Source organism: Leucopleurus acutus (genome assembly GCF_964270905.1).
Source record: "Leucopleurus acutus genome assembly, chromosome: 3".
In the NCBI taxonomy this organism is placed as follows: domain Eukaryota; kingdom Metazoa; phylum Chordata; class Mammalia; order Artiodactyla; family Delphinidae; genus Leucopleurus; species Leucopleurus acutus.
The window spans coordinates 59,943,572-59,956,711 of record NC_139145.1 but is presented as its reverse complement, the minus strand read 5'-3'; the positions used below and the strand labels follow the sequence as shown (position 1 = coordinate 59,956,711).

Sequence of the window (13,140 nt, the reverse complement as noted above, 5' to 3'; positions counted from 1 at the left end):
ACCGCTTCCCAGTCAGCAGGTCTGCCGAGCCTCCCCCGCGCCCGAGGCTGAAAGGGAAGGGGACGCCAAAAAGCGCGGGGCATGCTGGTCATTGTAGTCCAATCCATAGTAGCTGAGGGTCATTGGACTACAATTCCCAGCAGGGATCGCGCCAGGAGTCGCAGATGCAGTGGTGTGAAGGGGCGCGACCCTTGCTGCCAGTTGACTGCTTTATGGCTAGCGGCTCACAGTCTGCACCTGCGGCCACGGCGGGCCGCGCTTTTCCTCATTTGTAGAGTGGGGATAGTGGCTTTGGCCCCGCCTAACACTTCGGACGTTCAGGGAGACGCAATGAGATCCATCCTGGGAAAGGCATTGCAAACTATGGGCTAGAGGGTGGCATTATGACTTTTTATCCTTAGGGATGTCCTTTTTAAATATAGCTGATGCCTGTTCTGTGCAAAGTGTATGTTCGGTCCTGGACAGGTTTTGGTGATGTCGAACCTAACCCTAGGGAGAACCAAGAAAATAAGAAAGTGAGAGATATATGGGGTTAGAGGGCGTTTCCTCTGGCATAGCTTCATTAGAGGGACCGATAGGAGTCAGGGGTAGAGAAAGAAGAAAAAGGCAGGTATTGGAGCTGGTTAGATCCCCTATCTTTGCTGTTCCTTATCCTTCATTCATCCCATCCTACTCCAGGGCCCCTCCGAGACTTTTCTCCTCTCCTCCACCCCATTCGTTTCCTTGGCCCATTCCCTTCTTTTCTGAAGGACCAGGCCCTAGGAGATTAGTAAAAAGGGAATGAAGAAATATTCCTGCTTTTCCCCACCCAGGTTTGTATGGGGCCTAGCAAAGAATAAAAGGAATTCTTCATAGGTGGATAGGTCCGGTGTCACTGACTCATCCCTGCAGGTGAATTGGGATGGCCAAAAATCAGGTCTGCAAAAGTGAGAAATGATCATGTACATCCCCAAATAAAAAATTACCTGGAATTCATTGAGATCTTACTCAGGAAGACCAAATCAGTTATGTCAATTATGATATCAACCAAGAGTTACTTAGGTAGTTGGAGTGGAGTGGGGAGATGTACAACCCTAGACACAAACTGAAAGGGTGAATGCCTTCAGTGGCATGCAGTTCCATCCCTTCCCTGCAGTCATGGCCCTGGGATATATGAGCATCACTGTGTTCCCAGAAGGCTGGGTCCTGAAGAAGCCACTTGTGCTCTTCAGACAAGGGGTCTGATCAGGGACCTCCTTTAGGTGGTTGAATATAAGAAGGAAGTGTATTTGGTTTAGGGAGGCTAGACAGACTGATCTAGAAGATGTACAGGGGAAGGTGGAATATGTCTTGAAGTCCAGGGGTATAGGGCTAAGGTCTGGAGGTACTCGAAGATGTCAGAGTACCATGAAGTCAGAGGTATCTGGTTGAGAGTGGGGTTACTAGAGCATTGTAGGGGAAATTGGATTGAGAAGGGGTGCTACAAATTATGGGGCTACTTAGGAGTAGAGTCCAGGTTCAAGAATGCTGGACGAGATTTGGGAAGCTGGGGCCTCTTGAAAATGTCTGGTACCTCAACAACCTTTCCCATCATCCTCTGAAACCTCACTTCCTCCTCTTCTAGATGGCTCATTTACTCCTAGATCAGTAAACAATGGTTTAGCTTGTGACCTTCTCAGGTGTTGCCATGCACAAATATCCTAGAGCTCATTTACACCTCAATTAACACCTCTGGATAAATTTTTCTATGACTATATCACCAGGACTAACTTAGAACTCCAAACCTCAACACTTAGAACACTTTTGTGCCAGTTTTTCTTAAGCGTGCCAACCACGCAACAAAAATAATTCCCACTGTCAAATTCAATCTCTGTGTTTGGTAAAAGAGGAAGCTGTGGGCTCAACAGCCTCCAGATAGAGGTGCCAGGGGAAAGCAATCAGCAGGAAGAGTGAGAGCACCTGGGAAGGAAATAAAGGACAAGAACTTGGCAGTTCTCAAAGAGAGGAAGGTAGGTGCAGAAAGAAGTTCAAAGAGGTAAGAAAGGACATCCACAGACCCAGGGGAAACTGCTGAGCTAGAGGCACACAATGTTTTCCAGCAGATTCAAATAGAATTGAGTAGTACTAGCCTGGCTTTGGGAAACTGTGTTCTAGACCTAGGCTGGGGACCTTGCAGTGACTCTTTACCTGCTAAACCATTTTACCTAGAGCCAGCCTCGAATTTCTATCAGCTTTCTCTTCTCACTTTTAGAAAAACTTGTTGAACTGTAGTGAATTTTTTCTGGTGATACTGAGGTTTGCCATGTGCCCTATATGATTGAGTTGCTGCCCCATCCAGCCCTGGAAGAAAGATACTGAGTAAATGATCCCTCTATTCAACTGGGCCTGTGCTCCTGAGCTGCCTTGTTGGTTGCACCCCCCCGCATAGGATGAGGGGAGAAGCAAGGGAAGAACACACAGCAACCAGCCCACGCCTGCCACCCGTTCCTGCTTTGGGGCCCTTTAGTTCTGTGTTAGAATAGGGAGGAAGCCGTCTTCTAAATGGTCACCATCCTGTTGTCTAGACATAAAGGAAGAGATGTGGTCTCAGGGAAGCTGCAGGGAAAGGCTATATATACTTGGATTTCCTGTCAGAGGTGGGGTCTTGTATTTACATAAGTAGTAGGATCCTCCAGCCGTACCCTGTCTAATATAATTTACTAGAGAGCGGAATTCAGCATTAAGTGAATTCATCCTCAACCCCTTCCCAGAGGGTAGTTACTTGGCAACGGGAAAATCAACATGGCTAATGTGGTATTGCAATGTCAGTTTCAGGGTAAAAGCCTTTCAATCTCATATTAATACAAGTTCACCCCATCTCTCCCATATATAAATACCTTAGGACTAACAGCTCATATTTGCAGGACACTGTCCAGAGTCAGGGGGAAGTTTGTGGCCTTATACTGAAGATGTAAACTTACTTAGAATGAAGTCCATGTCCTTGACCTAATTAGTCCAGCATGATAAGCAGCTGAACTAAGTACCCACGGCAGTCAGAATGACAATAACAACTCAAACAGAATCCAGAACTTCTAGACATTGTTAGGTCACCTGCAGAGTTCTGTCCCAGTGATGGATTTTTGTGCTGGAACTAGCTTGGAAGTCATATGTTTTTTGCATTGTGGCTTAAATAAAATATATCTGAATTATTTTTTAAAATGCTATAGTCTTGCTGTCATAGGTTGGGTACGCCAGGAAATAGAGTCTCTGAGATTTGCATGCTGAAGGTTTATTGGTGAGTGCTCCTGGAACTACAGTTGTGAGGGATAAGGGAAGCAGGATTAAGCAGAGGGAGAAATTGAGGCAAGGGGTCCAGGTCTTCATCCCTACCTCCCCGCCCCATCAACTGGTCATCAGTCAGCTATGAGCCCTCAGCAGCCAACACTCCCAGCAATTCAAGATCAAGGGTCTTGATCCTGAAGTGGAACCTGGGTGGTGGTACTCCATGTTGTCTGCTGCAATTGCCAGCTAGTACTTTTACTTCCCAAGTGTCTCCACATTTACTATTCCATTTTACCTACCAAGTAGCCTGTGAGAGAGACAGGGCCAGGTTGGGATCATTGTTCCACATTAATACACATGAACGCGCAGGAAAATCTAAGTCCAGAGAATCTAAGTCCCAGAGTCACCCAAGACTTGTCTCTGGCTCCCACCCAGAGTGATCTCTACTTAAAAGATTGTGTTCATTTTTTCTTACATCTAGAGTTTATAGAACTGTAAAATATAAGAACCCAAAAAGATAGTGAAGGCCAGGTACCTCATTTTAAAAGTAAGAAAATAGGCTCAGAGATTGGGATGATTTCGCCAAAATCAAGCTACAAGTCTGTGGCAGAGCCCAGCCTTTTGACTAGATTTCCTGCATTCAAGATCCAGTTGTCATGACCTCTGATGTGCTGAGCACAGTGTACCACATAGGAGTTACAGACATGAGCAGGTTATAAAATCCTCTGCCCTAGACGATTTTAGAATCAAGTAGGTTTCTTCAGGCCACTTTAATAGTTTCACTGAGACAAGTAGAGTGAAACTTTCTGTTCTAAACATTCCCTCTCCTTGCAGAGTCTAAATCCAGAAAAAAATAGCATATGGTTCCTTCAGAATGGGTAATCTATGTTCTAAACCGCCATCAACCAGATGCCTGTAGCACTCCATGCAGACATACCCAGATGACTCTTCCATTGACTCTCCCCAACCAAGATTCATTTCCAAACCAGTGTCATGGTAGAGATGACTAAGGTAACTGCATTCTTATTCTCTTGAAACAAGTTTACAGTGTTTGTGAGACATCATTCTGTGTCTTGGACACAAAAATCATAGTTGTGTGGGGCAAAGGGAGTGGATTTGGGTTTACGAAGTCACAGATCTATCCTCGCTCCAAACCTTCCCAGTGCTATTCCCACAGCTAGGACCAAAATGAGGCAAGTCTACCTGGGGCAGGCAGAGGAAATTTGCCCTTATATTATTCAGCTCTCGTCACCGGAGTTTTCTTTTCTTTTCTTTCTTTTTTGCTGCGGTACGCGGGCCTCTCACTGTTGTGGCCTCTCCCGTTGCGGAGCACAGGCTCTGTGCAGGCCCAGCGGCCACGGCTCACAGGCCTAGCCACTCCGCGGCATGTGGGATCTTCCCGGACCGGGGCACGAATCCGTGTCCCCTGAATTGGCAGGCGGACTCTCAACCACTGCGCCACCAGGGAAACCCATTGTCACCGGAGTTTTCTAATCAGAATGCGTTGTGCGTCCCATGTTCTCACTCTCCAGACTTAAAACTTCTTTACTGGTGACAGTGATCACTGTTTACAGCTCCTTTTCTCTCCCTTCTATTGGAGTGGTTAGTCCTCGTCACTACTTAATAAACCAGGTGAAACAAGGCAGACATGACAAAAAGTTCTCTCCACCTCCCAGGTTTCTCAGAGAGCTCCCCACGGGGGTAGAAACTTGCACACATGCCTTACCTACAAAAGGAGGCCCCAGAGCTGCTAGAACACTCTGTTAAGAAATACCCATGGGAACATAGACCTTAAAAGAAACTAGACTGCAGGCTAGAAAATAAATTTAATGCAAAATAGAAAGGACCAATTCACTGTCATTTTCCTTGCTCTGGCCCTATAGACTCCTCCTCCCTGTGACTTTGAGATGGTGGGAGGAGCATGCTGTGCTTCTAGGGTGACAGTCCATGTGGGAAAGAGTCTCTCATGCTGGCAGCTTGCTCCCAGATCTGGAGGAATGCTAATGTCCTTTAGATCTGGGAGTAGATGTGAAACAATAAAATAACTTATATCTAGTTTATTGCCTCTACCCATCCCATCGCCTTCCTTCTTACAGTCACAGGGAAGCTGCATCATCGTCAGATCCACAGGGACCCAAGGTTGCTTTTAAAGAACCTGCAAAATAAATACATAATGAGGATGGATGAAGTTAACCGGGAGTGGTGGGGTAGGGAAGAGGAGAGAAGAGCCTGGATCTTTGAAAGTATCTCCTTTCTGGTTAAGGAAGTGGCGCCTGAAAGGAGGAGGAGGAGGGAGAAGGGAGGAAGGAACCAGGAAAAATGCACCTTCTCTGCTGAGGGGCATCCTTTGCTGTTATTCATGTTGATGTTCTTCATGGAGATGAGGGTGATGCTGTCTTTCTCTCCATTGGCTGTAGAGCAGCTGGGGAAGGAAGGGAACATGGGTTATAGACAGAAGGAGCCATAGGGCAATGGGGGTCAAGGAATTGGGGGGTTGTGAAACCTTTATTTTGGTGGTGGACTATAATGAAATGAGTGTGTGCTTTGAAGCCCCAAAGACTTGTGTTTAAATCTTAGTTTTGCGGGCTTCCCTGGTGGTGCAGTGGTTGAGAGTCTGCCTGCCGATGCAAGGGACATGGGTTCGTGCCCCGGTCCGGGAGGATCCCACATGCCGTGGAGCGGCTAGGCCCGTGGGCCATGGCCACTGAGCCTGCGCGTCCGGAACCTGTGCTCCGCGGCGGGAGAGGCCACAGCGGTGAGAGGCCCGCGTACCGCAAAAAAAAAAAAAAAAAAAAATCTTAGTTTTGCAAACTACCTACTACTTGTGTGATCTTGACCAAGTTACAACCTCTCCTAAGTCTTAATTTTTTAAATGTGTAAAATGCAGTAATATCTGCCTTGAAGAACTCCTCTAAGAATTTGAGATATTACAAAAATTTCTACCATAGTGCTTGGCACATATAAGGTGTTCAACAAGTGGTTCCTTAAATAAGTACCTTCTTGTTTAAGGAGTATATCAGAATCCGAATTCCTGCACTTTTCACGAAGGTGTTATAGAGACTTAGCCTTGGGGCTGAAGCGTTCCAGTCCATCACCTGCCCGAGCCCTGGTCTCGGTGAGGCTGTCAGGATTCTGTGTGTGTGTGTGTGTGTGTGTGTGTGTGTGTGTGTGTGTGAAGGTAGGAAGTGTTGGTCCCTCTTGGAATGGGGGAGTAAGAGGTCAGTAGATGATTCTTCCCTTATACCTCTGACAGTCTTACCTTTCAGAGAGCCCCGAACTCCCAGGTTTCTGGGGATCTGTAAAAATCCAAAGGCACAGATTGGAGGTCACAGGCTGTAACTCAGAAGCCAAAGCTGCCCCTCAAAGCCCACCCAGTGGACCCTCCCATTTCCCCTAGTGGTACCATTCCTTCCCTCAACTCCAGGTTGGGTGTCAGTTCCAGAATCTAGCTCTGGGTCCCTCATCAAAGAGAGGCAATGGGGGCCCTGAGGGTCAGGGCATGTACCTTCAGACTCCTTGTTCTTCCGACACTTAAACCTTAGACTGACCACACTGACCAGGACGATCACCACAACCACCAGGATGGCAATGAAGCTGATAACACCTGAATAGGGAAGAGGATGGGGTGAAGGAGAAGCAGAGGACAGGACAGAAGAGGGCAACGGGAGTCCAAATTCCCTTCTCAGCTAAGTGCTGTGTAGACAGGCTCTGGGAGGAAAGTTAATTCCCCTTCTCTGTTGAATGAATGAGCTCTCAGCCTGCTATTTCTGGCTCCACAGCCCTGCCCCATCCTCCCTTAAGAACATGGAGCCCATTGGAGTCCAGAAGAGCGGAGGGGAGGGCCAGCGGAGGCTCCTTCCCACCAGCGTCTTCCTCGTCAGCCAAACCCTCCTAAACCAAATGGACAAGATTTGAACTTGAGTGCTAGAGTCCAAGTCAGCTCAGGCGTGAGGTCCCCTGCCACCCCCCACCTTCTCCTCCCTCTCACCGAATGCAGCCACAGTGAGCACCGTCTCTGACGTGGGGCTGGGCAGGACGGTCGAGTCTTCTCTCGTCCTCAAATTCATGGTGGGTAATTTGGACGTAACATTGTGAGAGGTGTCTAAAAGGGAGTAGGGATGGGGGTATCAGCGAAGGGACTGATGCGGTCTATATGAGAAAGCTGGTCCCCTCCCACTTCCCCCAGTTAGAGGACTGCAGAGAGAACTCATGCCCTACCAAAAAGACTTCCTCCCACCCTTCAGAACTGGGTGATGTGGAATCACGTGAAGAGCATTGCTGGTTGCTCGTGTTCCTAGTTCCAGAGGACTTCAGAAAATTCAGGATGCTTCTCTCATTATGCTCTTCCCACCACACCCGTGGGATCCAGAGGAAAGGGATTTATGCTGCAGAGATAGGGAGCCAGACCGGGCAAGGGGGAGCCATCTGTGTTTTGCCAAAGGTTGAGGCGGAAGGAAGGAAGGGCATCAGATGTTTGTCCCCAGGCACTGACCTAACAAGCCAGGCTGCCAGTTAATGGGCACAAGTTTCTGGTGCTCTTAAAAAACGGTATGGTCGCCCATCTCTGCCCCGCTTCAACACATTTACTGCAGGCCTGATTGCTATTCCGCCTCCTTATCCTCACCCAACTCCTAAATAAGTCTGGAAGTGTAGAAAAGCCCCAGAGCCGAGGGCTGGGATGAGAGAAAGGGTCAGGGTGCTCTTCACTGTGAGCACAGACAGGACGTACCTCTGCTTGTACTGTCACTGCTCTTGCTGCTGCTTGGGACACCTGTGCCTGCACCATGAAACAGGAGGGCCCAGATGGAGGGTGTCCACCCCCTCCTAGTTTTCTCCCATGCTGCTGGGTGAAGGCCAACCTGCCCTGAGAAGCGTGTAGCCCTTTCCCGCCTTTTCTGCCTCCCTTTCCAACATTTTGGGTTCTCCTACCCTCGGCTTACCCGTTCTATGTCTTTATCAGTCCTGAGTCCAGGCTCCTTTAACCTTCACTGAGACCAGTTCCTGTCTCCACTTCCCCCCAACCCCAAGCCTCTCTACTTCTCTCCCAGAGCAGGGTACCACTGGTGTGGATCCTGGCCTTGAGAACCCTCACTGTGGGGCAGGACCTGGGCTTCCCGAGGCGGGAAGAAGGAACCCAGTCAGACATGACCCAGGGTTTTTCACCCCCAGTCCCAGGTACTCATGGAGTCCTAACGTGTGCTTCTGTGGCTGGGACCAAGTCAGTCCCAGCAAGGACGGGGGTGACCGGCCACGGTGCTTGAACTCAGAGTCATGGGTTTACTGGCTTCCACGGAGACCTGTGAGGGCTTCTCTGGAGCTGCTTCAGATTAGGAAGCATGCGTGGCCTGCTTAGGGCCTCAACCAGCATGTGGGCAGGGAAGCTCTTTAGCCCCAAATCTGCCTTCCATTCCTCTGGGCTTTTACCTTTGCAGTTCCCTCTCCCTGGGATATGCCCTACCACCCTCCACCCCACAGTCTTCATCTGATTAGCTCCTTTTTGGGCCTCAGCTTCAGAGATCACTCACTCTGGGATGTCTGGCCCCCAAGTCTGAAGTGGCTAATGTTGCCCGGGTTCCCATAGCACCTTCGGCTTACGCTCATCATGGCCCTTCTCACCCCGCTTTGTAACTGTCAATATGAGGTCCTATTTGCTTGTCTGGTCCTCCACTTATCTGTATTGTCCTTTAGAGCAGAAGCTGTGTCTGCCTCCTCGCTGGACCCTCCCTGGATGGCATCTGTAATCTGAGTGGCAGAGTACCTGGGATGCTGGTGCTGGACAGAGGGCTGGAGTAGTTGGGCTCTGCGGAAGGACCGTCTCCTGCAAGTACAAGTGGAGGGCAGCTGGAGGTGGGGCAGGTTTGGTGACACCACACTCCCTAGCCCACCCGAGAACCCTTGGGCTCCAAGCAGATCTAAAGGGCTGGGCAAGGGACAGGGCTTGGCCCCTAGGCAACCACACTCACTCACCTGTCTGGGGGGAAGTTGGCTCTGTGGTTGGACTATGACTGCTGAAGTTTCCTGAAACAGATCATCTGAGACTGAGGGTCCGCTGCCTCCTATTGCTCCATCTGCCTCTCTCCTTTGCTAAGCTGGTGTTTTCTAGTCTTTCTTCCTCCCCCACCCCACACCCCAACCTGTCATCTCTCTCCTCTCTCAAGGCATGTGAAAGATTAGTGCCAAACAGGCACTCTTTCCTGGAGCTCTTTCCACTTTTCCTCAGCTCCCAGGCCAGAATGCTGGAGTAGGCCCTGTGTCTTTGGTCTTACCCTGAGGGCTAGTTGTCGCAGGCTGGGAGTTGTGGCCTGCAAGAGAAAGCAGAACACGTAGACTAGCTTGGTGAGCCTCCCCGGAGAAGAACCCAGGCCTTTTGGCTTCCAGCCTCCCACGCAAGAAGGCAGACACCCTTGGCAGTAGGCTAGAGGATGTGACTCCAGCTCACGGCGCTGGCTTCCTCTGAGACTGTGACTCAATCACACCATCACCAGCACCTCATGGTTCATTGTCCTAGAGTCCTTTCCTGTCTCTTCAGTCCCACATGGGTTATATACCAACCTGACACAAGGGCAGGGGAAGGTTATTCCAAAGTAGTGATACGTCCAAGGACAGAGGGCCAGTGACCTGCCACGTCTAGACAAAGACCCAGAACTCCAGCTCTCTAGCTAATGTTCTCACTACACTACCATGGAGCCACCCCTTTTCTGTGAATACTGTCATCCTGGTCTTGCCCCAAGGGAAGGGGATGGAAAGATGTGGTGAATAAGATGAGGTGAGGGATTGGGGTTGGTACCTGGGCTGTCTCTGTGCCCCTCCAGCTGGAGGTAAGGGCCTACACAGGAAGCAAGTTCTGAGGTACATACAGGAGGCAAGGAAATTCTAGAACGAGCCATCAGTTTACTCTAACAGGTAGAGGCTACTTCAGAAATGGTCACTGTTAGCCAAACCCAGGGAAGAGGCAATTATCAGGAGGCCCCAGTCACAAGGCCTCGTTCTCCTTTGTGTGTGTGCATGAGTGTGCCTGCGGACCTCCAGGCAGATGTGCATGTGTGCTGTGTGTCCATATACGTGTCCCCTGTGTGTGTGGGATCTGAAAGGTCAGGTTGTGTTTGCTTATTTTCCACAATGAAATCATTCTTGAAACCTGTGAACAATGTGAAAGGAAAACAACGTGGGGAAGTGGAGCCGCCCAGCTGGGTTCCCGTCCTCCACTAGCTGGGCTGGGGGCCCAGACCCCGGTGAACAGAGGCTGCTGAGGGCCAGGGACCTGCCCAGCCTGGGGCAGCCCACTAGTTTATTTTCTTCAGCCACTGCCTTCCTCCATGGTGCTATCACTTGGATAGTGTGGAATTAATTGCTTCCAAGCCCAAGCTTGCCCAAAGCCAGGGCTGTGTTTTTCCAGGTCACCATCTCTCATAGCCCCATTCCCTCCTTGGGTGGGGCCGTCAAGAGGGGAGTTAAAACCTCTAGGTGCCCCAGCATAGAGAGAACTCTTTCCAGCTGGAGAATCACCCTGGGTGAACATTTTTCAATCTGAGGCATGTCTTGAAAAAAAAAAAAATCTATCAGTTATTGATCAAGCATATCTAAGGTACCATTTTTGTTCTATAAGGTGATAACTAGTTTTTAGTGGGAAGGCACAGTTCACTGCCTTCCTGCGTTTATCTAGAAGCAAAACTAGTGTCTTAGAAGGAGTTCCAAAGTCACAAGCTCTGAGTCCCAGTGGCCTGCTCTCTCTTTGTCTCCTGTCTCCCCTCCCCCTACCGGAACACTTTGTCAACAGTGGATTCCTCTGTGAGTAGAGGAGGGACTTGGGGAGCATCTGTTTCTATAGGCCGGTCTGCCTCTGACCACTAGGCACAGGGATATCTTACTTTCCTGTCTCCCCTCCCTAATCCCTACCTGCTTCACTCCCTGCCAGCCTCTCTCTTCCCCCTCTTCACCACCACCACACTGTTTTCCTCAGCAGCGTAGTTTAGTAGTTAAACTCATAGATTTAGGAGTCTGGCGGTCTTGAGTTCAAGCCCTGACTCTGTCGCTTACTGTCTGACCTGGGCCTCTGTTTTCTTTTCTTTAAAATGCAAGTGATTTTAGTAGCCCAAAAGTCATTGTGAGGATAAGAAAAGGCACATAAAGCACTTAACACAGGGCCTGACAGTTCATGCTCAAGAAATTCTAAACATTTAAAATTTTGCCCCCTTCTCTCCAATCCTCCAAGTTTCAAGTCTGCCCTGAATCTGTGTCTCCACAGTCACGTCTCTTTGTGGGCCTGAATATCCTCAAAAAGATTCCCCAGTCCACCAAAAGAAGGAAACAGCGAGGGCTGTGAGATCCTGGGATGAGCGGCTAGGATACTCAAGGGTGATTGTAGCTCAGGTAGAATCACTCAGGACATTCCTAACCCTGGGGCTTGGCTGGGACAGGATGGCAGGTAGGGAAGCTGGGACAAGCCTAGGTTTGTGAAAATGTCCCCTCGTGGGTCTCACCTTTTAATCTCCTCCTCTGCCATTTCTGAGGTTTCTACGATAGCCTAGTCCCCCAGCCCCAGATCAGATGTGTGACTCTATCCTCCTGGGAGGGGGTGGGGGAATAGGAATGGGATGATCAGAGTTTTATCCCCAGTCCTTGGGCTTTTGGAAAAATGTCTGACCTCTCCAGGAGACAGAGCATTGGGGAACTTGGGCCCTCTCACCCACCGCCAAGAAACCGCCATCCTCCCTCCCCATCCAAATACTCTTGAACCCCCTTCTGCCGCTTTGAGCACATGCTCATAAATCCTCCACAGAGGACCTGTGGAGGGTGAGGTGGGGGTGGGGAAAGGATGACCGAAGGGAAGTTTCTGCCCTGTGAGTCAGAATCTCCTGGATTTCTCAGGTTTCCCAGAAACCGCTCCCTAATTAGAGGACCCCTTATGAGCTGCTTCACAGCTCATCAGCTAGCAGAGCTCTATCCGAGAGGTGTTGTTCCCAAGTCATTTCCTCTGGGGGTCATTTCATCTGGCCTCCTAGATGAAATGTGTACATCTTCTTTGGCAAATGGTTCTTTGTATCTAACCTGAGTCCCTCTTGCTGTGATTTGAGCATAAAGTCAATATTTGGAAATCTCAGGTTGTTACTCCTCATATGAAAGAAGAAAAAAGATCACCTGTAAAGCCAAGGTACAGACAGTTTTGTGCTAGGACACCCTGGAAGGAGCTTTCCAGCCTCAGCCTCACACCAAGACAGTCACCTCCCACATTTCAGGGGGCCAGCCTCTCCGGGAGCCCCAGTTCACCCTGGAAAATGTCCCACAAAAGAGTCTAACCATACCTCTGTTTTACCGCTGCCTGGGAATGACCAGCTCCCAAGCCAAGTGGCCCCTTCACAAAAAGGCTCTGGAATTTCCCTCCGGGTGAGCGAAGCCCTGGATGCAGAGCCTGTGTGGTGTGTGTCCTGAAGGAGAGACAGGCGCCCAGGACTGCCGGCCGCAGGAGAGGAGCTGCTGAAGGACAGTGGCAGGTGCCTCTTACCTTGGAGCAGGAGGAAGCCCAGGATGGCCCAGCACAGCTGCGTTTCTCCGACGCTCCCCATGTCAGCTGGGTCGGCGGCAGGCAGGCAGCCTCTGTGCGGAGGCTCTGTCCATAGTGGAAAAGAGAGAGGGAGTGCTGGGGCGGGATGGGGGTGGGGGCTGACTCTCCAGAGCTTCCTGTCAAAGAATAGAAGGAAACAGATTGGGACTGGCTCCAGGGGCCCTGCTCAGCCCGGCAGCCCAGTTGAGGATGTAAGGCTGAAACAGCCGCGCCTGCGCCCGGGCTCCTCGTGGCCTGGGCTAGGGCCACCGTGGTCTCCTCCAGGACCTGTGCCCAAAAGCCAGCGATGGCAACCTGGCCCCGTGCCCCCTCTCTTCCCCTCCGTGGGGATCCATCGG

At 50.1% G+C, this 13,140-nt stretch overlaps 1 protein-coding gene across 5 annotated transcripts; it reads right to left on the bottom strand.

Moving 5' to 3' along the window:
* Positions 1 to 5,045: 5,045 nt before the first annotated feature.
* On the bottom strand, positions 5,046 to 12,861 carry ECSCR (endothelial cell surface expressed chemotaxis and apoptosis regulator). 5 transcript variants are annotated; one of them, XR_014326083.1, is made up of 11 exons: positions 12,743 to 12,861; positions 9,507 to 9,542; positions 9,208 to 9,258; positions 8,999 to 9,058; positions 7,970 to 8,017; positions 7,229 to 7,342; positions 6,746 to 6,844; positions 6,500 to 6,536; positions 5,566 to 5,662; positions 5,335 to 5,395; positions 5,046 to 5,256 (listed from the first exon to the last, which is right to left on the bottom strand). XR_014326083.1 is itself a non-coding variant. In XM_082835641.1 (10 exons), exons 1-10 carry the CDS (start codon positions 12,801 to 12,803, stop codon positions 5,387 to 5,389), a joined length of 612 nt encoding a protein of 203 aa, XP_082691767.1. In that variant the 5' UTR covers positions 12,804 to 12,861; the 3' UTR covers positions 5,046 to 5,386. The 5 variants fall into 5 exon arrangements, 4 of the variants coding, with proteins under 4 accessions (XP_082691767.1, XP_082691769.1, XP_082691768.1 ...); XM_082835641.1 differs by having other exon boundaries at positions 5,046 to 5,395; XM_082835643.1 differs by lacking the exon at positions 7,970 to 8,017 and having other exon boundaries at positions 5,046 to 5,395.
* Between the last annotated feature and the right edge of the window lie 279 nt (positions 12,862 to 13,140).